At 53.5% G+C, this 27794-nt stretch overlaps 2 protein-coding genes across 5 annotated transcripts in view; both read left to right on the top strand.

Moving 5' to 3' along the window:
- Spats2 (spermatogenesis associated serine rich 2) overlaps positions 1 to 2558 on the top strand; it is a 70134-nt gene extending 67576 nt beyond the window's left edge. For both annotated transcript variants that reach the window (XM_041642493.1, XM_041642494.1), the window contains one exon: positions 504 to 2558. In XM_041642493.1, coding sequence (XP_041498427.1) covers positions 504 to 815 — 312 coding nt within the window. In that variant the 3' untranslated portion in view covers positions 816 to 2558. The remainder of the gene's footprint in view (positions 1 to 503) is intronic.
- An 8027-nt stretch (positions 2559 to 10585) lies between these two features.
- On the top strand, positions 10586 to 27787 carry Kcnh3 (potassium voltage-gated channel subfamily H member 3). Of its 3 annotated transcripts, XM_041642512.1 has the most exons (15): positions 10588 to 11251; positions 12458 to 12691; positions 13090 to 13224; positions 14021 to 14154; positions 14560 to 14803; positions 15160 to 15317; positions 15405 to 15612; positions 18676 to 18960; positions 19095 to 19294; positions 19694 to 19943; positions 23248 to 23465; positions 24719 to 25050; positions 25911 to 26017; positions 26714 to 26790; positions 26878 to 27787. In XM_041642512.1, the coding sequence occupies exons 1-15, from the start codon at positions 11176 to 11178 to the stop codon at positions 27475 to 27477; spliced, it is 3258 nt and encodes a 1085-aa protein (XP_041498446.1). In that variant the 5' UTR covers positions 10588 to 11175; the 3' UTR covers positions 27478 to 27787. The 3 variants fall into 3 exon arrangements, with proteins under 3 accessions (XP_041498447.1, XP_041498446.1, XP_041498448.1); XM_041642513.1 differs by lacking the exon at positions 26714 to 26790 and having other exon boundaries at positions 10586 to 11251; positions 26878 to 27439; XM_041642514.1 differs by lacking the exons at positions 10588 to 11251; positions 14021 to 14154 and having other exon boundaries at positions 12554 to 12691.
- Positions 27788 to 27794: the final 7 nt, after the last annotated feature.

Raw genomic sequence — 27794 nt, 5'->3', positions numbered from 1 at the left:
CACCCCTCCACCCACAAGGCAACAAGAAGTGGTCTGAGACACTGGGCATTGCTTGAGCATATGAGACCTCAAAGCCCGCCTCCACAGTGACATACTTCCTCCAACAAGGCCACACCTACTCCATTGAAGTCACACCTCCTAATAGTGTCACTTCCTATAAGCTTAATGGGGACAGTTGCGTTCAAAATACTACACACGTGCTCATGTCTTTACAGGAGGCATGGGATCTATGTGTTCAGACACTTGTCTGATTCAGAGCTTGTGACTCTTCTGTGTTTATTTCCTTCCTGTGCATGTCTTAACGAGATGGGACTCCTCAGTAGGGAAGACCTAAGTACGAGAGGCAGGGAGATTCGTGGAAGGTGTATTCCAAAGGAGTGAATAGGTTGCATTGGCTGGTAGGATTGAATCCCAATCATGATTGATTACGCTTTCAAAACAGTAGAACAAAGCAGGCATCATAATGACAGAGCACCGTGAACGTTGTGCTTTTTTATCTGTAGGTATTTCCAGGAAACCGGCGAGGAGGCCAAAGCTACAGACCACAAAGCCAGAAGACCACTGACCCCACAAGCCGAGGACGGCATGACAGTGCGAGTCGCTACAGAAACAGCTCGTGGTATTCATCTGGGTCCCGCTACCAGAATACTCCACCTCAGGCCTCAGGAAATGCTAGTGAATGGAGCCAGGCTTATTCTTCAGGGACCAATGGAGTTGGAGCCAGCATGACACCTAGCCTACCCAAGCCTTCATTCAAAAAGGGGCTTCCACAGCGCAAACCGAGGACCTCTCAGGCTGAAGCTGTGAACTCTTGAGGGAAATGCCAGTTGGCTTCTCTCTTCTTCCCATTCAGTTCAATCTAGTAACTGGGCTTTAGGAAATGTATACTTAGATATAATAACAAAAAGAAATTTATGCATATCACATTGGGCCATCCTAAATATTTTTTGCTTTCTCCTCTTGTTATTTTTTGAGAGAAAGCTGTTTTTCCTTGGCCTTTCCTAGTGATATGGACTGACCCGGTTGGTCATTTTCACCAGGAATGAGGACAGCTATGGTTGGTTTTCCCAAGGGTAAGCAGCCTGTCTTCCAGCTGCCCACAGAGGCTGCCTTAGAGGAAGGGTGACGGTGCTAGTCTGTCACCTTTCCATTCGGAGCAGACGCCACAGGTCTGCCAGGTTACCACTCAGTGTTGGTTAAAGGGGGGCAGCAGTGAGGGGACTTCATACAGTAGCGAATCAGCCAGAAAAGGGAACTCAGCGTTAATGTGTGAAGAGGTGCGAACACTAGGAATCATTTGGGAACCTGCCTCTCTTCGGAATGTGCCTGAGATCAGACGCTCAAATCAGGGTTTCAGTCCCATGCTTGGCACTGACCTTAACCTTCAGTTTCTTCAAAATGCCCAACGCCTTGTTTCCTCTTACCTCAGGCTGCAACCCAGTCTAAAGAAGTCTATGGGGAAGTAGCATTTTAAGTTTTTAAAAGGAAAAAAAAAATGTTTTTTCTTTGTTTTAGTGTTTTGGAGATTTTTGTTGTTCTCGCCCTTCCTTGATCTGGTTAGGAACCCATCTCTAGTAATATAATTAGTGTTAATCTGAGGGTTACTCAGCACAATCGTTGCCGTCATCTTTATAGGTGAATAAATAAAAGCAACTGCATCAATGTTCCATGTTTCACAGCAGCAGGTGACTTCAGTATCTCTTTCTCTTTGGGCCTCGCGGGTAGCAGTCACTAGGACAGCTTGTTCTGTGCTTCAGCGACGGTATCTGATTCCCAAGTCATTGGTTTGCTGTCGCCTGGTTTTAGAGCCAGGTTAAAATGTGCAGGCCAGGATGAGCAAATGCAGACTTAGCGGATGAGCTGCTCTTCCCCGTGCCTTGACAGGAGGAGTGAATGGAACTATATAACTGAGCTCCTGCGTGTAGCAGGTGGCACCTCCCGCCCCACTGTCCTTCCTCCAGCAAGTTTTCTCCCTAGCCGGGAATTCTGCTGCCTCAGGCCTCCCCTGGCTCTCAGTGGAACTGAGCTGCCAAGAGTTCAGGGTGGCTACAAAGGGAGAGGAGTGGGGAGAGAGAAGAGAAGAGGAAGGGGAGAAGGAGCGGGGAGAAGAAAGGAGAGGGAAATACGAGAATGAGATTGACTTGTAGTCAGGAAAATAGCAGCCACAAGTACCTTGGAAGTCATTTTTGCAAGGGACTGACCGCCATGTCCGCTGGGGCTCTGGAGAAAGCCTCCTTTCCTGATCAACTGCTTTATACTTTCTAGGAATCCAGAGACTAACATGACCCCGGAGGGCCAAGAGAGCTTCCCTCCCTATTTCTGTTTTATTTTTCATGAAAAGAGATCATATTATCTGTTTGGGCTTCTACCTTTTAGCCTCGTTGAAATTTTACCTTTTTGTTTTCGTTTTAAGATTTATTTATTGGGGCTGGAGAGATGGCTCAGTAGTTGGGAGAGCTGGCTGTTCTCCTAGAGGACCCGAGTTCAATTCCCAGCACCCACGTGGCAGCTCACAACTCTCTGTAACTCCAGGATCGGACACCTTCACACAGACATACATGCACACCAATTAACATAAAATAAAAATAAATTTAAGAAAAGATTATTTATTATGTATACAGTGTTCTGCCTGCATTTACGCCTGCACACCTGAAGAGGGCACCAAATGGTTGTGAGCCACCATGTGGCTTCTGGGAGTTGAACCCAAGTTCTCTGGAAGAGCAGTCAGTGCTCTAAACTGCTGAGCTATCTCTCCAGCCCTTGTTTTTAAATTTAGAGGGGTTAAATCCAGGCCTCACATGTAGACAAGTGTCTGCCACTGAAATAGGTACCTTCAGCTCCCTTTGAAATCTTTCTTTTGAGACATTAAGTTGCCCTGGCAGGCCTTATGCTTGTGATATACTTGCCTGGGCCCCTGGAGCAACTGAGGTTATAGACGTGTGCCACTATGCCTAGTAATAATTTTAGCTTTCAAAAAAAAAAAAGCAAACAAACAAAAAACTGGGGGTCTGGAGAAAATGGCTCAGTGAGTGAAGTGGTTGTTCTGCAAGCGTGCAGACCTGAGTTCAGAGTCCCAGCTAGACACTGCAGCGCATGCCTGGGATCCCAGGGAACCCAGCCAGTCAGCAGGACCAGTTCAGTGATAGACCCTGTCAAAAAAAAAAAAAGAGGACTGGAGCTCCACAATTAAGACCACTTGCTGTGTTTCAGGACCTGTGTTTGATTCCCAGCACCCATGTCAGGTGGTTCACAACCACTGTAACTCCAGTTCCAGAGAAACCAACATCTCCATCATCTTCTGGCTCAGACAGGCACTCACACACACAAACAAAAGTAATAAAACTAAAATCTTAAAAAGGGAAAATGAAGCCAGGCGAAGGTGGTACACGCCTTTAATCTCAGCACTCAGGAGGCAGAGGCAGGCGGATCTCTTGAGTTCAAGGCCAGCCTGGTCTACAGAGCGAGTTCCAGGACAAGCAGCACTGTTTTGGAGAAACCCTGTTTTGGAAAATTGCGGAGGAGGGGGATCAGCAAGCACTCTTAACCTCTGAGTCATCTTTGCAATCCAGCCCCCACCCTATTGCTTTGAAAGAGGGACTCTCACTGGCCTGGAGCAGTTAGGCTAGGATTGCCACCCAGTGAGATTGCTCTGCTTTAGGTCTTTCTTCCCCCCCACCACCATCACCAGACAGGGTTTCTCTGGAGCCTGTCCTGGAGCTTGTAGACCAGGCTGGCCTCGAACTCATAGAGATCCGCCTGCCTCTGCCTCCTGAGTGCTGGGATTAAATTTATGCGCCACCACTGCCTGGCCTGACTCTGATTTTTTTCTTTTTTCTTTTTTTTTCCCCCTCTGGTATTTCAGATATGAGCAACTACATCTGGATTTTTCACTTGAGTTCTGGGGATCAAACTCAGGTCCTTGTGGTTAGCTGTCTCCTAAGCCATTCTAGAACTTGGGAATAACTATTATTCTTCCTGTTATATAACTGGTAATAATATTATACATACTTTTACACAACTTGTTTTTTATTGTCTTTGCTTTTTAACTATTAACTTTATGTTTTTAAGAAAAAGCATAAAAGCTTGGCACATTGATGTATCCTTTAATCCCACAACTGGCATAGTTCAAGGCCATAGTGAGTTCCAGGATAGCGGGATCTACTTAGTGAGACCCAGTCTCAGAAAACCAAAGCCAGGGACAGAGGGGGTGGGAACAAAGAAGAAAAAAGGCATTAAATCAGGCCTGATAGCATATTGCTGTAATGCCAGCACTTAGGCGTTAAAGGAAGGTCAAAAGTTCAAGGTTCTCAGCTACTTAGTAGTTTCTGGGTCTAAGACCGTATAGCTTCCACCCTTCCCCCAAAAGACCATCGCATTTTTGGCTGGGTGTTATAGTGAGACCTGTCTCAGAAACAACAAAATTTAAAATAAAAAAAATAAAGCATACAGGTGTTTAGGGGTTTTTTTGGAGGGGTAGATTTGTGTGTGCTCACGTGTACACCTACATGTAGAGGCCAGAGGTCAGCCTTGGGCGTTCCTCAGTTTTTGACACACAGTCTCTCAGTGTAACTGAACTCTGAGCTCACTATGTTAAACCCAGTGACTTTGAATTCACAGAACTCTGACTGCCTCTGCCTCCTGAGTGTTGGGAGTAAAGTGTGAGCCTCCACACAGCCTGTTCTAGTTCTTTCTCCATAGCTTATAGTTCAGCACTGAGCAAGTGCTCACACGTTAGTGGTGAGGGCATGCACCTGGACCGCTGTCAGTAGTAGAGAGATCAGCTGGGCACAGGAGCAGGAGGATTGCGAGTTTGATGTCACGGGCTAAGGAACAGTAAGTCGTCTCTAGAGAAGTCTGTCAGCTGCGAGCTCCAGCAGTGGTTTCTAGTCATGTGTCCTTTGGGTGTATCCTCACAAGTGAGAACTGATCCTGCGGTAGCGCCTGTTCATTGTAGCGATGCTTATCAATAGAAAACAAGCAACCTACACAAACTTGAAAACTCGCCGCAGTGGCTAGCCTCGTACCATGGGATTCATACGGTGAGCAGGGTGTTGAGGTGGCTCACAAACGCTGGTGTGGAGTCTCCAGGCTTGCGCTCTTAGGACATCCCTGCTCCAGCAGAGATCTGTAGAGTTTAACTAGAAACCTCAGAATGCCTCCATGGATGGGACCAGCAATGCAGAATTTCTGAATTGTTTAGACTTTTCTTTAAACAATACAAATACGTGCAGGGCTGGCGCTGTAGCTCCGTCAGTGAAGTGCTTGCTTGAGTTTAACCCCCATGTCAGGTGTGGTAGAGTTGAGGCAGACACATAAGCAGACCCCTGGGCTCACTGGCCAACCAGCCAAACCTTGGCAAGTTCCAGGCCAGTGAGAGACCACGTATATGTCCACATTGTTTCCAAAACAACAACACACAAAACCATAACTCCAGGCTCCTTAATAGCTGAGAAATTGATTGGTCCAGGGGCTGGAGTTGAGAGGTTCAGTGTGAGAGAGGATGGGAGGCAGCGAAGACGCAGATGCAGTGCAGAGCAGGTGATGGATGGATGAAGGCCGTGACATCACTGTGCGTAAGTAGGGTGAGGAAATATTGCCAGAAGCACTGGGTCCCACCTGGGCTGGTTCTAGACCTGCAGGTGATCTCGGGTGAGGAGGACACAGTCTTATAAATACGGAAGGGAATAGGGCGAACCATTTAGAGCTTAGACACGGCCTAGAGTATCCAAGATGCGTGACCATCGACGTGCTGGCTGACCTGCGTATCCCTGGAAGAAGCAGAGTAGTGATTGTGGAAACTCGCCTGGCCTACCCAACATGAGGGCTTGATCTGTCTGGTGTGCAGAAGCAGCCTCGGGAGCAGTTTCACTGTGTGGCAGCAAGCCTGAAAGGAAGGGGTATCCAAAACAGGGCCTGTTGGGAGGCCACTGTTCCGCAGCCATTTAGCCAGTAAGTGCAAGGAGATAATGATGCCTGTAGCTGTACAATACCAAGGTTCTGGCTGAAGCCACTTGGTACGTTCTGACGACAAAGGAAATGGCTTCACCTTTTCCCCAACCAGCAAAACCCTGCCTGGCATCCAGTAGGGTCAAGTAGAGAGACCCTGGACTTGGTTCCCTGTTTCCTAGCTTGGTAGATGCCCTCGAAGACACCATGGCAAAGCATCTCCAAATCTGTTGCGGTATGAACACGGTTGTGAGTACTTTAGTTGAGATCAGAACAGAGCCTGGTCTCAGCTGGCCTGTGATGAGCAGAAGGCCCACTTACCCATCCTCACCGTCTGTCTCCGCTGCCCTACTAACAGTCCCATCTCTTCAGACGCCCTTAATCAAAAGGAGGCAATCAGAACTATCACTGTCCATTGTGAGGGCTCTGCCCTGCTTCCCAGGACAGCATTCCCTGGCCCAGCTTCAGGGCTGTGTGGATGGGTCAGGCCAGAAGCAGAGCTGAGCCCAGGGGACGGTCACCACAGCCTGCAGAAGTGACTCTTGGGTCAGAACTTGCCAAGGAATGTTGTTTCCATACTTCTATAAGGGTGACGAGGAAATTTTATGATAATGAGGAAAGCCTATCCGAAGATGTTTCTGGATGGGGAAACTCGCCCACCATCGTCAGCCCACCGACTCTGCCCACCCGCCCCTTTGCTGCTGTCAAAACAGCAGAAACAAATGCCACCCACTCCCGACTCCTCAAGCAAACTCCAGGTCTCTTCTATGTCTCTACAGCTTAACCCGACTTAGACTTTCTCTCTAACCAGATTTTAAACAGACTGATGCTTCCAGAACATAGAGTTTGGAGAAATGGGGTTCTCCTCCCTGGGAAGCTGCAGTCAAGGCTGTCTTCCTGGGGCACTCAAGGTTATCAGCACACTACCCATCAAAATGGTCACGCCCCTCCCTTCCCATAGGCTGTTCACTGAAAGGCTGGGAGCATGCATGGCACAGGATCCCACCGCTGCCAGCCTGCCGGACTGCGATTCTGATCTGGCTCCTTTACATAGAAGACTATGGTCTGTATTAGGTTTCTCTAATCATGGGTGGACCTTCTAGGATCCCTTGTTGACAATGCTGTACTCCAGCTAGATCCTCCATTTAAGAGAAGGAATGCTCGCTCTAAAAGTAACTGAAGGTCTCAGGGACTTGCAGTACTGCTTGGATAAGGATCCTTCCACCCGGCCTTAGCCTGAGTTCATGTCCACATGTAAAGGATCTGTACAACTAGACTTCCTTTTTTTGAGACAGGGTCTAATATAGCCCAGGTTGGCCTCAATTCTCTAGGTATGGGAGGGTGACCTTGAACTTTTGGTTCTCCTGCCTCCACAAGTGCTGGGATTATAGGCATGAGCCACCATATCTAGTATATGAGGTACTGGGGATGAAATCCAGGCTTCATGTGTGCAAGGCAAAGTACAACTTAGTTACCTCCCCTGCCCTTACAATATTCTTTATAAGTATCATGTTACAAGGACATCCCCCACACTGCGACGACTCTCTCTCTCTCTCTCTCTCTCTCTCTCTCACACACACACACACACACACACACACACACACACACACACCCTCGCTTGCACATCCCACCCCAGGTCCTGCTGGTTCATGGCAAAACTAGAGTTTTATCCCAGATCTTCCCACTGTGCTCCCTCAGGATCCAGAGTAAAGCTTGGACGCATTAGCTGGGAACCAGGAGCCATCAGGTCTGGGACCTCCTAAAAAGAGCAGGAAGATAGGAGGGAGTCCTGGGCCCCATTCCTCGACAGCCACCTCTTCCCACCCCTGCACACAGCGTCTGACTCCACCTTCACCCTGAGATTGGGAGGAGGGCTTTCTCCATCTTTTGTGTCTTGAGCAGCTTTTTCCTTGCTCTGTTCTTCCTTGCTCTCTCTCCTTGTTCCTTTTTGTAGATAATACTCCCACAGGCCTCCCACGGCTGCTCCAAAATGCAGCCTCCTGAGTTTCTTCTTATTGACAAAGGTTTTGAGCTGTCTCTGAGTAGGGCTCCCCCTCAGCCTAGCCCCTCCCCAAACCTTCAGAGCAGGGAGCAGGGCCCGGAATGAGTCCGGGGTTGGGGACCAAAGGGGGAAAGCTCAGGGAGAAAACAGTACTGCTCCTGATGCTCTTCCATCTTCAGCACCGCAACCTCCTCGCTGGCTCCTGGCCACAGGTGCCTATGCCTTCATGTGTGATGGTGGAAGGAGAGGGTAGGGATTAATCACCCAGAGCTGGAAAGCCTAAACAAACACATGCCAGACCCGAGCAGATCTGAGAGCTGGTAGAGGTGGAAGGAAGAGCCCCTGCCCTGTCCAAGTGCATCCTTCAAACAGAAAGCCCAGGCTACAGGGCACTACCTGCCCCCTTAAGTGTATGTAGACATGTTGAGGGCAGGGTTGATGGGATGAAAGGCACTCGGACTGCAGTTTCATTCTGGGACAAGAGTAGTCATCAGGGCGGCGGTGGTGCACACCCTTGATCCCAACACTCCCTCAGGAGACAGAGGCAGGAGGATCTCTGTGAGTTCGAGGACAACCTGGTCTACAGAGTGAGGACAGCCAGGACTATTACACAGAGAAACCCTATCTCAAAAAACCTTTAAAAAAAGTGATCATAGATCATAATAACAACATCCAGTACATATCTCCTGGAAATAGGACCAGGCTTACCCCAGGCAGCGAGTTAACGCAGGCAATGCGTCTTAGACAAGGTCTGCAGCCTCGTTGTTTTAATGTTCTCATCTGCACACTGGCAGCTGCAAATAGGAACCACTTCTAAGTATTAGAATTAACAGGGGAATCCAAATAACCAATTTAGCACAGTGTTTGCCTCAGTAAATGCGACCCTCAGTAATTCCCCCCATCTCCCTGCTCATTCTAATCCAATGCCTCTGGCTTCGCTGATGGCCCCAAGCCAACCCACGGCAGTCCAGGTTGGAGAGCCTGAGAGTCTGGACACCTTTTGACAGCACCAGAATGACTTGGACCAGAAGGACCTGAGGACCCCTGATGATCAGTGCTATAAGTATAGACAGCCTCAGCTATTCAGAGGACAGGATCTAGGCTTGGGGTGGGGAGAGATTGTCAGGGGTGGGACCCTGGCCTTGTCCCTCTTCTTCCTTTCTCTCCTTCCCTTCTTTCCTCTCTCTTCTCCTTTTGTGAAGTGACTACCCTGGCTGTGCTCAGGGTTCCTCTGAGACTCGAAATCAAACAATAAACATTTGCATGAAGCAGTATCACACGTTGTCCTGGGTATTTTATTCATGCCCCCTTATTTCTTCCTCAGAACCCCCAGAGGTAGTTACTGCCCTTTCCATTTCACAGGGAAGAGAACTGAACCACAGAAATGTTAACAAAGCCTGCCTTTAAAAGTTCTAGATAGCAAGAGGCAGAGCCATGCTTAAAGCCGGCTAGCCTGTTTCCCCAGATGGGGTGCTTCTAACCACAGCTAAAAAATGTCCCTCTAAAAATGGTTAGCGGAATGCTGCTAGCCTTTGGCTATTCTTCAGCCATGGACCCATCAGGAGTGGGGGGACATAATCTGCGGACTTTTCTAAGGCTCGCCCCCGCTCCTGTGAGCTGGATTCCAGGGTGTAGCGGACTGGGGGAGGGGACCGTTTCCTCCCTTTCTTCCCAAAGCGCCCGCTCATTTAAATACAGGTGTCTTGTGCTTAGCCTTTGCTAGCTGCTGACGGGTCGTTGGAGCAGGGTATACTCCTCTTTCCAACGCTGGTGACAGTGGGTGTGTCTCCTCCATAGGAGCACTGCTGAGCTCCGGCTTCACCCATTGGAGAGCAAATTGCAGTTTTGGCCCCGGTGGCTCCTCTGGGCGCGGGCGGCAGCCGCACTCACTGGCAAATCGTAGGAGGAAGGAGGAGCGGCGCTGGCAGGAGAGGCCGCGGGGACGGTCGCGGCGCGCGGGGACAGGAGACGGCCGTCCGCCCCTGCTCTCCGCCCCCTCGCTGGATGTGCGGATTCCCGGGAGAACCGAGTTCTGGGATTGAAGGGGGGGGGGGCAAGGCGAGCACACACAGGGGTGGGAAGTTTTCCCTAGTGTCCGACCTCGAGCAGTCTCCGACCCTCAAGTAGCCTGGAAACTGGAGGCAGAAACTTGAGAGAGTGAGAGGGGGCAAGACGGAGGATTGGGGTCCGCCTGTCCAGTGCGCCTTCTGCGCTCCGGGGTCTCGCCCAAGGTGTCTGGACTTCACTCCTGGGGCGCTCCACCATTGAATGTCCTCAGAACCTGCCTGCACTTTTCAGGGGTCAAGAAGAGTCGGCGGGGTGGGGGGTGGGGGAGCTTGGCTGCTCGAAGCCGGGTTCAGAAGCACCTCCTTTCGGGGTGCTCGGCACAGTTAGCACTCTGCCTCAAGGGGCCCAAACATCCAACTACTGGACCTTCCCCACCACCTGGTCGCCAGTTCCCTTTCTTTTTTTTCTTTTTTCTTTTTGTTTTTTCGAGACAGGGTTTCTCTGTAGGCCAGTTCCCTTTCTCATGACAATTTTCTCGTTCCGAAGCACATCTACAACGCACACATACACGCACACGTCCCCAAGTCCTCTGGTCCCTCTGGTGGAGAAGAGAAGCCCCGGGCTGCGCCCCAGGCTGTCAGTCTGAGCCCACCCAGCAGTGGTTCTCGCCTCCCGGAGCATGGCAGCGCTAGGGGGCGGCAGCCTTCCCTGCCCCCACCAAGGTCCCTAGGGGAGGGGGATCCCTCCGCGGGAGGCATGTCTCTTTAAGGAGGCGGCCCTGACTGGGTGTGCCCCGTCTCCATGGTTACCCCGGTGCAGGCGGCGGTGCGGGAGGTAGGCTGCCGCTTCTCCCCGACAGACGGAGGGAGCTGCGGGGACCCGGCGCCGAGCCCAGCCGGAGCGGGAGCCACCCCACCAGCCGAAACGGGAGCCGCGGGCAGACGAAAGGTGCAGAGTGCGCGGTGGCCGCGGGGCCGGCAGCCCTGAATCCGTGGGCGGCGAGGGGTCGGTCGCGCGCCATGCGCCCAGCCCCGACGGCGCGGACGCCCCCTCGTGCGCCGGCCGCTGGTGGGGCCTGCGAGCCTGGGCCGGGCATTGCCCCCCGACGGCTACTCTAGGGGGCGCGGGGCCCGGCGGAGGGCGGCCCAGCGAGGCGCCCTCCCCCGGCGCTGAGTCCCCGCGCCCCGGAGGGATGGGGCGGGCGGCCACCGCCGCCTAAGATGCCGGCCATGCGGGGGCTCCTGGCGCCACAGAACACCTTCCTGGACACCATCGCCACGCGCTTCGACGGGACTCGTGAGTCAGGCCCTAGCCCCTAGCTTGGGGAATAGTCCACTGCCTCCTGCTTGCTTGGTGCCCACGGGTTTCCCCTCTTCCTCACCCTCTTGAAGCTGAAGCCATCCTCTCATTCCAGTCACTGAAGGTTTCCCGGAGGTTTTCAGGGTCAACACTGCTAGGGTCCCTAGGTGCGGGGCCGGGATGAATCAATAACCCATCCCCACCTCGGACCCGGCTCTGTTGCAAGGGCTGAGTAGGGTGAAGCCTGTGGACAGCACACAGGGCTCAAAATCCAGATTTAGAAATAAGATTTGCAAAGGAAGATAGAGTAGGCGGGATTCAGCAGATACTGTGTGTGCAAACCATCGCACACTTTGCTTGGAATGCCCACCCAGCCCAAAGATGAGCTTGGGGACTCCTATCGGGACCGGGGAAGTTTGGAAACGGCAACTTGAGCTCCCAGATTCCGGGTTCCTGGGCTCTGAACACAGGGAAACATAAAAACAGGGTCCCTCCCCCTCTCACTCCCAGCGGGGCTTCCCGGTTCTAAGTAGCATCTCTTCCTCCTGTTGTAGACAGCCTAGGAACTCATCACTGACTCTCCCTCCCCGCACCCAGACTTCTCCATCTGCTTCAGGCTTGAAGCCTGCTGATTCAGCACCCCTCATTCCCCAATACATGCTTGGCTCCGGGCTCTGCTCAGTCACTATCCATACACCCCCATTCCTGATCGCATTCACTAGTTCCAGAGCCAGGTCATGCCCATGCTGTGAGGGTGCAAACGGATGGACAGTGGCCTGGGCTGCTTTCCGGAACAAGTGGGTCTCATTGAAGGAGCCATCCAGCCAACATTTTTATCCAGTTGGTGGGTGAGCCTGGCAGAGGCAGAGGTGGGCCTAGAGCAGGTGCAGTTTTGGGAAACCCCTAACCCCACTCCTTATTCAAACTGCTCAGGACACACTCTGCCAGGGCACAGTGCCCACACTGGACTGCACTTGGCAATCTGCATTGGCATGGGCTGACCCTCAAACACACACACACACCACGACACATGCAGCCGGCAGCTGACCCTTGGGGATATTGACGCACAGATGACATACTTAAGTCTCATTCATAAACAGGTCTTCGCCAGTACACAGAGCCCTGGGGTATTTTGCAAAGCAGGGCTGGTAGCTGAAGGTGCCCTTCAATCCGTGCTCTCTTCTGAGGGGTGTTCTCTTGCAGACAGTAACTTCGTGCTGGGCAACGCCCAGGTGGCAGGGCTCTTCCCTGTGGTCTACTGCTCGGATGGCTTCTGTGACCTCACGGGCTTCTCCAGGGCTGAGGTCATGCAACGGGGCTGTGCCTGCTCCTTCCTCTATGGGCCAGACACCAGTGAGCTGGTCCGTCAACAGATCCGCAAGGCCCTGGATGAACACAAGGAATTCAAAGCTGAACTGATCCTGTACCGGAAGAGCGGTGAGGCACCATGGTACCAATTCGCCTCACCTGGTGGGCTGGGCACCCACCCCATTCATGGCCACTCTTCCTTTCCCATCTTCCCATGTACCCATCCACTCTTCAATCCCATTCTCTGCCCTACCGCTGTCCTGTCCCCCCCCCGCCCCCAGCCCTCACCCTCGCTCCAGTCTGTCTCCACTCCCTCCCAATCTTGAGATTCTTGTATTCGGAAGGGGGGCAGAACACCCCATCTCAGTGCCTGGCAGTTATGTCTGCTCTCCTTTGCCCCCTCTCCCAAGCCCTGTCCTAAATGAACCCATGCTGCTGCTCTTCCCCAGGAATCTGTATCAGCTTGCTTCTGTTCCGACCTTAAGCTGGACTCAGAACGGAAGGGCTGAGTCTGTCTCTTTGCCTAGGGCTTCCATTCTGGTGTCTCCTGGATGTGATTCCTATAAAAAATGAAAAGGGAGAGGTGGCCCTCTTCCTGGTCTCTCACAAGGACATCAGTGATACCAAGACCCGCGGAGGCCCCGACAACTGGAAGGAAAGAGGTGGGTGCTTGCGATGTTGATTTAGACGCCACTGAGGCTGGGACACTCGGACCTTCAGCCCAGGCGCGGCTGGGACACGTGCCCCCTCCCAGCCCCTCCTGTGCTCGCTGAGTCCCACTCCATCTGACAGAGTGGTCGGCGCTGCTCTGTGTTTGGTGTCCTGGGATCTTGTCAAGGTTGAAGTTGTCAAACCAGTGCCACTGGGCAAACTCCGTCTGTATCTAGGAAGCTCCCCTTTCCCACCAATGAGGCTGCACAATGCTCACCTGTCTCCTTTCTGCAGAGCATCCCTGATGGGGAGCCCAGGGCAAAGCCCCCTCCAAGGACTGGGCTGTCCAGGTCACAGAGCTGTCGTTAGACACTGGTCCAAGGCCTCCGTGCCATCCGGGAAGCTGGGAATTCAGTCCATTCCCACTGCTCTGTCCTCACTCCACCTTGGCTTTGCCTCTGCTTGGTGTCAATCTTCAGTATGGGTTCCACGGAGCTCCCGCACCTTTGCTGGCGGCATCCCACTGCTTCTGCATCTTGAGACCCTCATAGAAACTTGCTCTCTCAGGCCTTTCTCCTTTTCTTGTCTTGCCGGATCTAGACCGGCAGCTGATCCTGGAACTGGTGTACTGAGTACCCCAGGACTGTACAGTTCTGATTGACAAGTCACCTAGTGCAGTGAGGAATGCCTAACCCCTCACTCTGAAGAGACAAGAGGGTCAACAAGCCAGATCAGTCCACAGACTAGCAGCTAGTGTCCTATACCCCTATCCCATAGCTTAACGTCACAGGACCTTCTGTTTTGCAGGTGGTGGCCGGCGCCGATATGGCCGGTCAGGAAGCAAAGGCTTTAATGCCAATCGGCGGCGAAGCCGAGCCGTTCTCTATCACCTCTCTGGCCACCTGCAGAAGCAGCCTAAGGGCAAGCACAAGCTCAATAAGGTGGACTGAGCACCTGGGTGTGTGTTTGGGTTGGGGGCAGGGTAGGGCAGGCTGAGAGAGCTAAACCACCTCAGAGAGAATGCCCAGAAGTTACTCGGGTCCCACCAGCCCTTTGTGGGTCGAAACGAAAGAGAGAATAAATCCTATCTGATCCATCAGAGGCCTAAAAGAACTCTTCAGCTTTGGAGTCGGATGGGCCTGGGTTCAACCCTGGCTCCACTCCTAAGCAATTGTTTGGCCTCGGCTAAGTCTTTGGCTCTTTCCCATCCTCAGCTTTCTGGTCTGCAAATAAGGCCCCTGGCAGGGCCACTTTGAGAGTGCAGGGAGAGAAAGGAGATGAATGCCCACCTAGTCACGCTCCTGAATTAGCCTTTCTCCTCTCTGGACCTGCCCCTCCTCACTCAGGGAGTGTTTGGAGAGAAGCCAAATTTGCCTGAATATAAAGTCGCTGCCATCCGGAAGTCACCCTTCATCCTGCTGCACTGTGGGGCTCTGAGAGCCACCTGGGATGGCTTCATCCTTCTTGCCACACTCTACGTGGCTGTCACTGTGCCCTACAGCGTGTGTGTGAGCACAGCGCGGGAACCCAGCGCTGCCCGTGGCCCACCTAGTGTCTGTGACCTGGCCGTGGAGGTTCTCTTCATCCTTGGTACGTGTAATGTCTGCCTGCTACTTCCCTCGGGGCCAGCCCGCCTTGGGCTTCTGTAGGGATCATTCCTTGCTTTCACAGCATCTCCCTTGCCTTCCCTCCTTTCTCACCAGGAGTTTTGAATTCACACAAAGGTGTCTCTGCCAATACAATGGTCTAGAACCTGAGCCGAGACTAGCCCAGGGAAGCCTTGGTATCTCCCTCTGTAAAATGGGTCTAACAATGTGCGCATGCTAGAGCTACAGAGCTTAGTCTGGCCACAGTGTGAAGGGCTTGGGGCAGGACCACGCACTGGACAGGGCGGTGCCCAGTGGTGAAGAGCTGTATCCTACTGATGCCTGCCTATCTTCCGACAGATATTGTGCTGAATTTTCGTACCACATTTGTGTCCAAGTCAGGCCAGGTGGTATTTGCCCCAAAGTCCATTTGCCTCCATTATGTCACCACCTGGTTCCTGCTGGATGTCATAGCGGCGCTGCCCTTTGACCTACTGCACGCCTTCAAGGTCAACGTGGTCAGTGTGGCCGGGTTGGGTGGTGAGCTTTGGGTGATAGCAGCGGGCTAGAGTTGGCCCGGCATGACCTCCCTTCCCCAATCTTAGTATGTTGGGGCTCACCTGCTGAAGACCGTGAGGCTGCTGCGCTTGCTGCGCCTGCTGCCAAGACTGGACCGGTACTCACAGTACAGCGCGGTTGTGCTCACCTTGCTCATGGCTGTCTTCGCGCTGCTCGCCCATTGGGTGGCCTGTGTCTGGTTCTACATCGGCCAACAGGAGATTGAGAGCAGCGAATCCGAGCTGCCTGAGATCGGTACGGCAGACTGAGAGGAGGGTGTGCATGGCAGGTGCCAGGATGTGACCATCTGCATGTGGGAATGTCAGAGAAACGGTGTGCATGTATGTGATGGCCACCGCCATGTGGGAACAGCCCAGTGACTACCTGGGGAGTCTTAGTCACCTGTGGGAGCCTCCTAATGCCCAGACCTAGATTACATTTCTCAAGCTCTTGCCCAGCCGTGGAAGGCCAGGTAAGGACCTGCTGGCCTCGTGGCTTCCTTTTACGTCACCTTCTTTGAAGCTTGTCCACACGGGTTCTTCAAGCCATTGCCCCGCTTTTATCATCTCCAGTTCATATGTTTTTTCATATGTTTCTGAGTCCATGTTTTCCCTGGGTCTAAACCGTAGCCTTTTTATCCCAGCATCCCCTCCTTCACTTCACCTCCACTGCTGGGCTCCTCCCTCCACTCACCACCCACTCAGTCACTTCCTCTCTCACCTCTCCATGTCACTCACAAGGTTGTGGGGCTTTCTAGGGCTGAACCCCAGTGAGGCTATACCCTTCACCCCTGAACCCCAGTGAGGCTATACCCTTCACCCCTGAACCCCAGTGAGGCTATACCCTTCACCGCCTGAACCCCAGTAAGGCTATACCCTTCACCGCCTGAACCCCAGTAATGCTATACCCTTCACCGCCTGAACCCCAGTAATGCTATACCCTTCACCGCCTGAACCCCAGTAAGGCTATAGCCCTTCACCGCCTGAACCCCAGTAAGGCTATAGCCCTTCACCGCCTGAACCCCAGTAAGGCTATAGCCCTTTACCGCCTGAATCCCAGTAAGGCTATAGCCCTTCACCGTCTGAACCCCAGTAAGGCTATAGCCCGTCACTGCCTGAATCCCGGTAAGGCTATAGCCTTCACTGCCAGCCACACACTTCCCCTCCAAGTCCCCAGCCTACAGACAGGTTTTATTAGCACCTCTCCTCCTCCTTTGCCAGCCCATGGTGTGGCCGCAAGAACACACTTTTCATTTTCCCAGTTAACAATCCCATTCCAGCCAGTGCCAATGTCTGGTGCATCCCAAAATGAGCACACCTTTCTTCCACACCTCCAACCCTCTGTCAGCGTCTCAGTAACTGACATTTGTCAAGTTTCCAGCTGCCTGGGTGACCTCTTGTGTCCAGTGACCTCAGCAGGGTCACCAGTCAGTCTTAGAACTTGCTCTGATTGCTTCCCCCAAGAGATGCTGAGGCTCCTGTGAACCTTCTCCTTGCCGGGCACATGGAGACGGTGTGTGCCCCGAGGGCCCACTTGGCGGCTCCCCTGAGCCCTCTAGTTGCTGAGCATGTGGAAGCAGGGATGCTCCAGCTCGCTGGCACCTGCCTTTCCCAGGGGGAGTCTATAGTCCAGGCCGCTCTAGGCTCAGCATCCACTCCAACCCTGCCTCCAGCTCACTTCCAAGTGGCCCTGAATCACTAAGTTCCCAAGTGAACCCCATTCTTTGCAACTGATCCAGATACCCTTGGTCTTGAGTCCATACAAGATGGTTCAGTGAGTAAGGGCACTCACTGCTAAGCCTGGCAAACCTGCATTTGCTCCCTGGGGCCAACATGGTAGGAGAGAACCAACTTCCACAAGTTGTCCTTGACTTCCACATGCTTAATGTGGCAGGTGTACCCATGGAAGGAAGGAAAAGAGGGAGGGAGGGAGGGAGGGAGAGAGAGAGGGAGGGAGGGAGAAAAGAAGGAAGGGAAGGAGGAAGAAAGAAGACAGGCAGGCAGGCGGGCTTTGAATAAAAAAATCCCTCCCTATCTTTTAAGGTTAAGCACACATATCTCCTATTCTAGGGAGCTGCTGAGTCCCTGCCCAGTAACCCTAAGGTTTAGCTCCCCTCCTGCGGCTCCTCTCTGCTAGTTCGTATCCTACAATACAGCCTCTGCCCCTCTGCTAGAGCCTTGCCACTGTGTGCGTTCAGCTACTGAGGGGATGGGTGTGGATGGGCAGAGAGCTATGAGGACCTCCAAGGCCATGTGCAAAAGTAATTTGGGGACGTGTGGCACAGGGTCTGTTTTTTGACCTTGTGAACTTGCTGTCTTCTCCCGTGTCCAGAGAAGACCGGGTAAGTTCAGCCTCCGCCCAGTAGTAGCCCATGTACACGCAGGAAAGTCTGTTTGTTTGGGAGGGCATATGGGTGTGAGCGCACACGCCTGTGTGACTATGCAAGTATATGTAGATTCATCTGTGTGCAAGTGTGTCCCCACCTCTGCCTATGTGTCAGTGTGCAGTCACCTGTGGCCATTGGGTGTTCAAGCATACACAGGCTTTTTTAGTACGTGGCATGGTTGTGGCCGAACATCAGTATAGTGTTTGCATGTTTGCCCCTGCCTTTCCACTGTGTGGTGCATATGGTCACCTCAGTGGCATAGTGCACACATCCATGTGGACTTGTTGGTGACAGCATATATCAGACTGGCTGTGAGGTTGAGGGACAGGGAATGGGCGGATGGGCAGGGACAGGGTTTTCAGTAGCAGATAGCTTGGACAAAAGAAAATTGTTTGCTTGCGGGTGGTGGCACACGCCTTTATTCCCAGCTCTTCGGAGGCAGAGTCATGAAGATCTCTGTGAGTTCTAGGTCAGTGAGTTCCAGGACAGGCTCCAAAGCTACAGAGAAACCCTGTCTCGAAAAACCAAAAAAAAAAAAAAAAAAATGTGTGAGTGGACAAGGTAGAGGGGGTGCCCTCAGCCATCCAAACTAGGGGACCAGGCTGAGGCTAAATGCTGTGAAATGCCACCCCTGACCCCAGCGCCTATGCCTGGCTACCTTCTGTGAGACTGACAGCAGCCTTGGAGAAATGGGTGTGCTTCTCCTTACTCTACCAGAGGCGCCAACAGAATCCGGCTGTGGAGCCCGGCAGCTTTTCTCCTGTGCTGTCTTGCTGAGAGTTGAAGGGATAGCTAAGGATGTGCTGTGTTAGCAGAGAAGAGAAAGGGTGACAGGGCCACAGGGGTGAGCCTACGTTTGCTGGTTCCTCACTTCCAGGGAGCAGCAGAATTGTCCTGCTCTCTGAGTCCCCCCTCCCCCCCCCCCTCCCCAGGCTGGCTGCAGGAGCTGGCACGCAGGCTGGAGACCCCCTACTATCTGGTGAGCCGGACTGCAGATGAAGGGAACAGCTCAGGTCAGAATGCAAACTGTAGCAGCAGGAGCAGCGGCGAAGCCAATGGCACCGGGCTGGAGCTTCTGGGCGGCCCCTCCCTACGCAGCGCCTACATCACCTCCCTGTACTTCGCACTCAGCAGCCTCACCAGCGTGGGCTTTGGCAATGTGTCCGCTAACACGGACACTGAGAAGATATTCTCTATCTGCACCATGCTCATTGGAGGTGAGGCTGGGCTATGGATTTCTGGGCCCCTCCCTGCCCACCTCTCTCGGGGTCCCCAGAGGGATAGGCAGGGAGCAGAGGACATGTTTGCTAGCCAGACCTGGAGGTGACCCTTCCACTCCACTCTTCCCCAGCTCTCATGCATGCAGTGGTGTTTGGGAATGTGACGGCCATCATCCAGCGCATGTATGCTCGCCGCTTTCTGTACCACAGCCGCACCCGTGACCTGCGAGACTACATCCGCATCCACCGTATCCCCAAGCCCCTCAAGCAGCGTATGCTTGAGTACTTCCAAGCCACCTGGGCTGTCAACAATGGCATCGACACCACTGAGGTGTGGTGGCCTCCTAGGCTGCTCCTTCTAGATTTTGCTTCCTCAAGGGGTTTGTGCTCGGTCTCAACGATCAGGAATGGGGGTGTGGGTTGGTGGGAGATGCAGAAGTTTGGTTTTCCTGGTTCTCTTGCAGGGACAGCACCCACCCACGAGGCAGAGCAGAGCCCTAGCTGGGGCTGTGGGTCCTGTGTTCACTGATGTCAGTCTGAGGCCAGGAGGAGGAAAGGGGCAGGGCGGGGGCTGCAAAGAGCTTTCTTCCATTGACCAATGCTGTTCAGGAGGCTCAGGCATCCTTCCATTCCCCCCATTTGCTCCTGAAGTTGGAAATGGTGGAGAGGAGCTAGTTGGAAGGGGCCTCCTCCCCTGCCACCCTAACTCTGCCCTACTGCCTGCCTCCAGCTGCTGCAGAGCCTCCCGGACGAGCTTCGAGCAGACATCGCCATGCACCTGCACAAGGAGGTCCTGCAGCTGCCGCTGTTCGAGGCAGCGAGCCGCGGCTGCCTGCGGGCGCTGTCCCTGGCACTGAGACCCGCCTTCTGCACACCCGGCGAGTACCTCATTCACCAAGGTGATGCTCTCCAGGCCCTCTACTTTGTCTGCTCGGGTTCCATGGAGGTCCTCAAAGGTGGCACCGTGCTCGCCATTCTAGGTTTGTGTGAGGGGAGAGAGGGTGCTTGGGGGCTCATGTGTCTATGGGATGCAGAGCCATCCTGCAGAAGAGAAGGTGGGGGTGTGCACAAAAAGCCACCGAGGGGAGAGACAGACAGGACGGAGTCAGAAACAACCAGAGCCCTTCAGAGAGACAAAGATGAGTTAGTGATCACACAGGAGGAGATGGCAACCTGGGGCTTTCCCAGGAAGAGGCCAGGGAGGAGGCTGGCTTTTAAGGAGATCCAGTGCATGATGGGATGGAGAAGCCAGGGAGGAAAGCGCAGAGGACAGTATTCTAGGAGGGTGGACAGAGGGAGGACGCAGCAGGCCCGAAGCCCAGATGTCTCTGCGTGACAGGGTAGACTCACTGAGAGAAGAGCAAACCCTTCCTTCGGCAGAAGAAAGAGGGGATGGGAGACATCAGTTTCCTGGATGAGGACCAGGGGTCACCTCTGCAGAGGGGACGTGTTAACTAAGCACAAGAGGCTCCCAGAGGATTGTCTGCCCAGGCCTTCTATGCCGAGACTCTGGAAACTCACAGAAACCACCATCGTTCACATTTCACACAGAAGGGAAGTAAGCACAGAAGAGAGAAACAGCCAGGTGTTGGCCAGGTGGGCAGGAGCACAGCTGTCTGACTAAATCTCATGAGTCTTACACGGTCTACCAGGTACCTTGAGAAAGCCATGGCCACAAAAGGGAAGCATTTCAGGAGGGCCTGGTGTGCACACAGGCGTCAGGAAAGCATGTCCGCGCGCTCTGGGAAGCACAGGCCTCACTTAGGAGAAGCCGGTGGAGGAGCTTTGCTGTGCAGCTGTGGGGGCTCACAGAGGTAACCCTAGAGGGCAAGGGACTGAGACCAGCCTAGATAATGCAGGCAGGTTCATGCAGCAGGTGGAAGGGAGGTAATGACCAAGTCACGGAACAGCTAGAACTCAGAGGCGTGGGCCACAAAGGAGACTAGAACACATAGGAACACAGAAGGTGGTGGTGTGGCATGATGCTGGACACCCCAGCAGCTACAGGGGCTTCACTCTCACTCCCTCCAACGGCATTAGAAGGAGGAAATGCCACATGAGGGCTCAGTGCCCGAGCAAGGTGACAGACTGTTAAAGCATGCATTTTGTTCATCTTTCATGAGCCTACATGCAGTGTATACTAGAACTGAGGAAATGGAGTTACGGCCAGGTATTGGCACATGCTTGGAGTCCAAACCAGGTGGACTACTCATGCAAGAGATTCGCTTGAACCCAGGAGTTGTAAGTCAGCCTAGGCAACATAGCGAGACCATCTGAGAGAGGAGGAGAAGAAAGGGAAAGGAAAAGCAAAGAGAGGGGAGGAGGGAGGGAGGGAGAGAGGAAAGCAGGCAGACGGGCAAGCCCTGCTATGAAGCTCAGTGAGTGCGAGCTTAGCCCTGATGTTACATAAAACCAGGTACAGAGGCACACACTGTAATCCCAGCACTCGGGAGGTGGAGGCAGGAGGATCAGAAGTTTAGGCCACCCTAGACAACATAGGGAGCTGGAGGCCGACCTGGGATAAATTCAACCCTGTTTCAAAAAGCAAAAGAGAGAAAATAACTAAGGTAGAGTTGTGCCGCACGGGTGTGGCTGGTAACCCTTGAGAAACTGAGGGGCACTTGTGGCTGTAAACCTCCGAGGAACTGAGCTAAAGAAATTAGGAGGTCGGAAAGACAAAGAGTGACGGCCAGACTAGCAGGACTATAAGGTGGTCACTTGGTAGCGAGTGCCTGGCTCCAATCCTGCCTGAGAACTGAGTGTTTTGTTCTGTGGGTGCGGTGTGGCCCAGTCTCCTATTTTAGCCTCTGAGGGCTGGGAGTACGTGTGCCCAGCTCTGACCTGGTTTCTGCTTCGCTTTCGTCCCGGCCTCCCACCTGCCTCTCAGCTGGGCACTCAGATGCACCCAGCTGACTCCTGGCAGGTGAGTCTGGCCCTGTAGTCAACAGTAGTGATTCTGGTCCCAGCCTGTTTGTGAACTGATTCAGCCAAGTGTTCCAAGACCTCTGATAGAGGTGGCAATTGGATGAGCTGGGCCTGGAGGCTGTGGCCCAGGTGCAGTGGCAGGTCTCTGGTTGCTGTTGACTTTGTCCTTAGTCCCTGTTTTCTCCTTTTTGTGTCATTTCTTTGTTGAGAACAAATGACACCTATCTTATCTCAGATGACACAAAAGATAGCTCCTTCCACAAAGTATCTCTGTAATCCAAACAGTTCTTGAAGGATCCAGGGAGCCTCAAACCAAGAACAGAGAACTTAAATGAGGTGCAAGGACATTTAGAGGCCTGTGTGGGCTGACTGGCAGCCACCTGCCTTGTCCTAAGGCCTTGACTGCTCTTTCTAATCTCTTGGCTGCTCTGACAGGGCCGCGCTGCCTATGCCCGTGCCCAGGCTGGGGACAACCAAAAGGGAACAAGAGAGAGGAAAACAACAAAATTAGTTCTCTGGTTGGCTCTGTCTGGGGCCAGCACTGACTCACTCCGTACTTTCCATTAGGACCACAGACTGGGTGTGATTCTTTTTTTTTTTTTTTTTTATTTTTCGAGGCAGGGTTTCTCTGTGTAGCTTTGGTGCCTGTCCTGGAACTAGCTCTGTAGACCAGGCTGGCCTCGAACTCCCAGAGATCCGCCTGCCTCTGCCTCCCGAGTGCTGGGATTAAAGGCGTGCGCCACCACCGCCTGGCTGGGTGTGATTCTAAGACCCTCCCCATCCAACATCCCTGAGGCTGTAGGACGTTATGTCATGTGATAGTTGCTGTCAGCCACGTGGTAGTCTCAGTTTAGCATTGGAAAACCCTTGGTGGTGATATCAAGGCGCTCCCTTCCCCAACCTGAGTGTGGAGGAAGCGGCCCAGACCAGGGACGATGACAGCATAGCCACCTGACATCTTCATCATGCTACACAGAGCACTAAACAGATACAAGCCACATCCAAATCACCTGTGGGCCTTGAAGAAAATCAGATTGTAAAAGTAAAAGTTGGGCCAGGGCCTGGGAGTCTGATTGGTTTAATTTCCCCAGGGGAATCTAATTAACTGCCTGTCTGTGAACCACAGGAATTGATGACATCCTACTTAGATGCAGAGGTTTCAACCGTTGGAAGTGCTTGAGAGCCTGGGTCCCACTGTTCTTCACTACGTGTGTGTGTGTGTGTGTGTGTGTGTGTGTGTGTGTGTGTGTGTGTTACCAGTGCGACCTGGGCATCCCACCACAGCCAGGCTCTTGTGCTCAGTCGACAGCTCATATCCCCTCCCCTAATGACTTGCTACCCTTGACTTCCTCTCCTCAGGGAAGGGTGATCTGATTGGCTGTGAATTACCCCAGCGGGAGCAGGTAGTGAAGGCCAATGCGGACGTGAAAGGGCTGACATACTGCGTCCTGCAGTGTCTGCAGCTGGCTGGGCTGCATGAAAGCCTGGCCCTGTACCCTGAGTTCGCCCCACGCTTTAGCCGTGGCCTCCGCGGGGAGCTCAGCTACAACCTGGGGGCTGGAGGTGTCTCTGCCGAGGTAAGGGTGCTGGGTATGTGTATGGAGGGGCTGGGGTGCCAGGGAGCAGGTGAAGTGAACAAAGTTGGGAGAGTAAAGACAGAGGTGTGGGGTTGTGTGAAAGACACACACACACCTCAGGGCGGAAATCCACACTCAGCCCTTTCTTTTTCTGTTTCCAGACACAGGGTTTCTCTGTGTAGTCCTGGCTGCCCTGGAACTCCCTCTGTAGACCAGGCTGGCCTTGAACTCACAGAGCTCCCAAGCGCTGGGATTAAAGGCGGGCACCGACGCCACCACCACAGCTAACAACAGTTTTAGAAGTCAGTCCAAGCCAGGGCATGGTAGCACATTTCTTTAATTCCAGCACTGAGGAGGCAGAGACAGGTGAATCTTTGAGAGATCAAAGCCAACCTGGTCAATGTAGGTCAGGACAGCCCAGGCTACCTGTCTCAGAAAAACAAGCCAGTCCAGCTTTGGTCTCCCAGACATACTGGGCTCTGACCAGAACAAACTCTACTAGGAAGGAAGCCACGTGCAGTTGCTAACCTGCAGAACCCTGTGAGCTGCAGATGAAGGGGTGGTCAGACTGGCAGCAGCCCTGGGGGTTGCTTCTGAACAGAGCCCCCTGGAGGCCCTTGCCTCCCTCTTCATCATCAAAGAGCATGTTCTGAGGTGGATTAGTTACTTTCCTGCTGATAAACATGACCAGCGTCTTACAGAAGGAAGGGTTTATCTGGGCTCACGGGTCCAAAGGGCTGGAGGAGTCGGCAGCTGGCATGGCGATGGGAGCAGGAAGCTGAGGGCTCATGTCCTTTACCACAGGCAGTGAGTGGAGAGAGTGAAGCGGAAGGGGTAGAGACTGCTTTTCTCTCAAAGCCCACTTACCTTCATCCAGCAAAGCCACACCTCTTAAACCTCACCAAAGGTGCCCTCAACTGGAGACCAAGTGTTGAAATGCCTGAGACTGGGGGGGGGGGGGCATCTCGCCTTTGACCCAGCACAGATGTCTTGGGGTCCCCTGGATTTTCAATAGCACACACTGTATAGTTCTGTCAGTCAGAAGGACTAAGTAGAGGGGTGTTATATCCACATTTGGGTGAAACCTGGAGGAAGATTTCTTCCAGGGCTTGGCGATTTCGTCATCAACAGTGGTGCATGTTACTTCTGCCAGGGCCTTTTCCTCTTTGTGGGGGTCTTTCCTGTGCCTTGGGGGGAGGGAGAGAAGCACAGCAGTGGCCATCCATCTTGAACCCCATCCCCTCTGTCCCCAGGTAGATACCAGCTCCCTGAGTGGTGACAATACCCTCATGTCCACCCTGGAGGAGAAGGAGACGGACGGGGAACAGGGACACACGGTCTCACCGGCCCCAGCAGATGAGCCCTCCAGTCCTCTGCTGTCACCTGGCTGCACCTCCTCCTCCTCAGCTGCCAAACTCCTATCCCCACGTCGAACTGCACCCCGACCACGTCTAGGAGGCAGAGGGCGGCCAAGTAGGCCAGGGGTTTTGAAGCACGAGGCTGGCCCCTCTGCTCATCCAAGGACCCTAGACGGGCTGAGGTTGCCCTCTGTGCCATGGAATGTACCCCCAGACCTGAGTCCCAGGTGAGCAGGCCCTGGACTTCATGGCAAGATTGTGGTGATAGGATGGAGGTACAGTTAAGCATACCCTGCCCTGAGTGTTAGCCATTTTTACTTTTGAGACTATGTGACCCAGGTTGTTCTCCACCAAGTGACCCTCCTGCTTCTGTCTCCTGAGTGCTGGGATTACATATGTGCACCATGCCTGGTTTCATATTTTCACATTTAAGAAAATATTTTATTTGTTATCTATTTATTTTGGTTTTTTGAGACAGGGTTTCTCTGTTTTAACAGTCCTGACCGTCCTAGAACTCGCTTTGTAGAGCAGGCTGGCCTTGAGCTGAGATCTACCTGCCTCTGCCTCTCAAGTGCTAGGATTAAAGGTGTGCACCATTGCCACCTGGCCAAGATTTTATTTTTAAATGTGGGGGTGTGGGGCAGGTACCCACAGAGGCCTGAAGAGGGCACTGGGTCCCCTGGAACAGGAGTTACAGGTGACTATAACCTGTTCTATGTGAGTTCTCTGCAAGGATGAAACAGGCTTTTAACTTCAGAGGCATCTCTCCAGCCCCATCCTTCCATCTTAATCCATCCAGCCCTCATGGACCAAGCCTGCCTCCTCCAAGAAGCCTTTCCTAATGCCTGCAAAGCCTCTGTTAGTAGGTGGCTGACCCTTAACTCTGGCTGTTTTGTTACTCCAATTTAGTCTTCAACTAAAATGCAAGCTCCTAGGAAAGGGGACCATGTGCTAGCTTCTTAGGATGTCCAGGTCCCCAGCTAGGCCTGAGCTTCTGCAGCTGACACATGTAAACACTGGAACATCCCATCCCGACACCACGGTGGCTGCCTATCGTCTGCTTTGTTTTGATCTCTTGGATCCACAGGGTCGTAGATGGCATTGAGGATGGCTGTGGCTCGGACCAGCACAAGTTCTCTTTCCGAGTGGGTCAGTCTGGCCCAGAATGTAGCAGCAGCCCCTCTCCAGGAACAGGTACTGGGCTGGGGGACAGAGAGTGTGGGTGGGCACCCCATTTTCCTCACGGATGTCAAGCACTGTGGTGTCTGAGCCTGGTGTTAGAGGAACTGGCGGGGCAGCTTGCCTGGACGCCCCTGCAGGCTGCTGGTGAGGACTGGGATGCAGACTTGGATGCCTGCCCTGTCGGCTTTCTAACAGTATAAACTCAGCATCTTGATCCGGCTTCCCATCTATAAGATGGGTTGTTGTGCATGTTAATCAGAGAACCTTCCTAATGCCCTTATGGAGAGAGGGCTGGAAAGAGGCAGCCTGAAAGTGGACAGAGTGACAGCACATCCTCTAGGAGAATGAGGGACAGATGCAAAGAACAACTCCCAGCTAGACATGGTGGCATATGCCCATAATGCCAGCATAATGCCAGGGAGGTGGAAGCAGACAGAGTTCAAGACAAGCCTTGGCTATTCAGGAGATCTAAGAGTACCATGGGCTATGAGACTATCTCATCCTGCAGGGAGGAGGACACTGGACAGTGTTACTCAGGGCTGCTGGGAGGGGTTTTCATGCTGCTGATAATTGAGGCAAAACTTAACAACTTGACTAAGCCCAGAAGGGAGCTGGGTGAGCCAGGTCAGTGGTCTAAGAAGGCCGGGCCTGGATCCTAAACTGTCTATCTTTTAGCAGCTCTGGCTGATAACCCCATCCTTTCCACAGAGAGTGGCCTGCTCACCGTCCCCTTGGGGCCCAGTGAGGCAAGGAGCACAGACACACTGGACAAGCTGCGGCAGGCGGTGGGTGGATGAGACGGGAGCAGGGAGGGACGACTAGGCTCTGCTGAGATGGCTGGCCTGCTGACCTTGTGACCTCTTCCCCCCAAGGTGATGGAGCTGTCAGAACAGGTGCTGCAGATGCGAGAGGGACTGCAGTCACTTCGCCAGGCTGTGCATCTCATCCTGGTGCCCCAAGGGGAAGGCCAGTGTCCCCAGGTATCAGGGGAGGGGCCGTGCCCAGCCACTGCCTCTGGGCTGCTACAGCCCCTGCGTGTGGACACTGGGGCATCCTCCTATTGCCTGCAGCCCCCAGCAGGCTCTGTCTTGAGTGGGACCTGGCCTCATCCTCGTCCAGGGTACCCCCCTCCCCTCATGGCACCCTGGCCCTGGGGACCCCCAGCATCTCAGAGCTCCCCTTGGCCTCGAGCCACAGCTTTATGGACCTCCACCTCAGACTCGGAGCCCCCTGGCTCTGGAGACCTCTGCTCGGAGCCAAGCACCCCAGCATCACCCCCTCCTGAGGAAGAGGCTAGGACTGGGACCCCAGCACCTGTGAGCCAGGCTGAGGCTACCAGTACTGGAGAGCCCCCTCCTGGGTCAGGGAGCCGGGCCTTGCCCTGGGATCCTCACAGCCTGGAGATGGTGCTCATTGGCTGCCACGGTCCTGGCACAGTCCAGTGGACCCAGGAAGAAGGCACAGGGGTCTGACCACTGGAGGTCAGCACTACCAACACCTGCCACTGCTGCTCTCTGAGCCTCACAGCTGTGCGCTGCCCGCTGGCTCAGGGCAGGGAGCCCGAGAAAGGAAGAGGCTTAGCCTAGCCTCGGAGGGTGAGCTGGAGCCTCAGACAGGCCCAGACTAGGGGTCCACAGGTTCTGCTCCACTGACCCGCCACCAGATGGCCTGAGTTCAAGGAGGGGTTCTGCCATTCCTTGCATGTGCCCATCTCCACCTGTCCTCATGTTTTTTATATTAAAAAAAAAAAACACACACACACACACAAAAAAAAAAAATAAAAGAAACT

Source organism: Microtus oregoni, unplaced genomic scaffold (genome assembly GCF_018167655.1).
Source record: "Microtus oregoni isolate MIOR12 unplaced genomic scaffold, Mior012 000077F_ref0000221, whole genome shotgun sequence".
In the NCBI taxonomy this organism is placed as follows: domain Eukaryota; kingdom Metazoa; phylum Chordata; class Mammalia; order Rodentia; family Cricetidae; genus Microtus; species Microtus oregoni.
The sequence above is the reverse complement of the archived record's forward strand: the minus strand, read 5'-3'. Positions and strand labels throughout refer to the sequence as shown.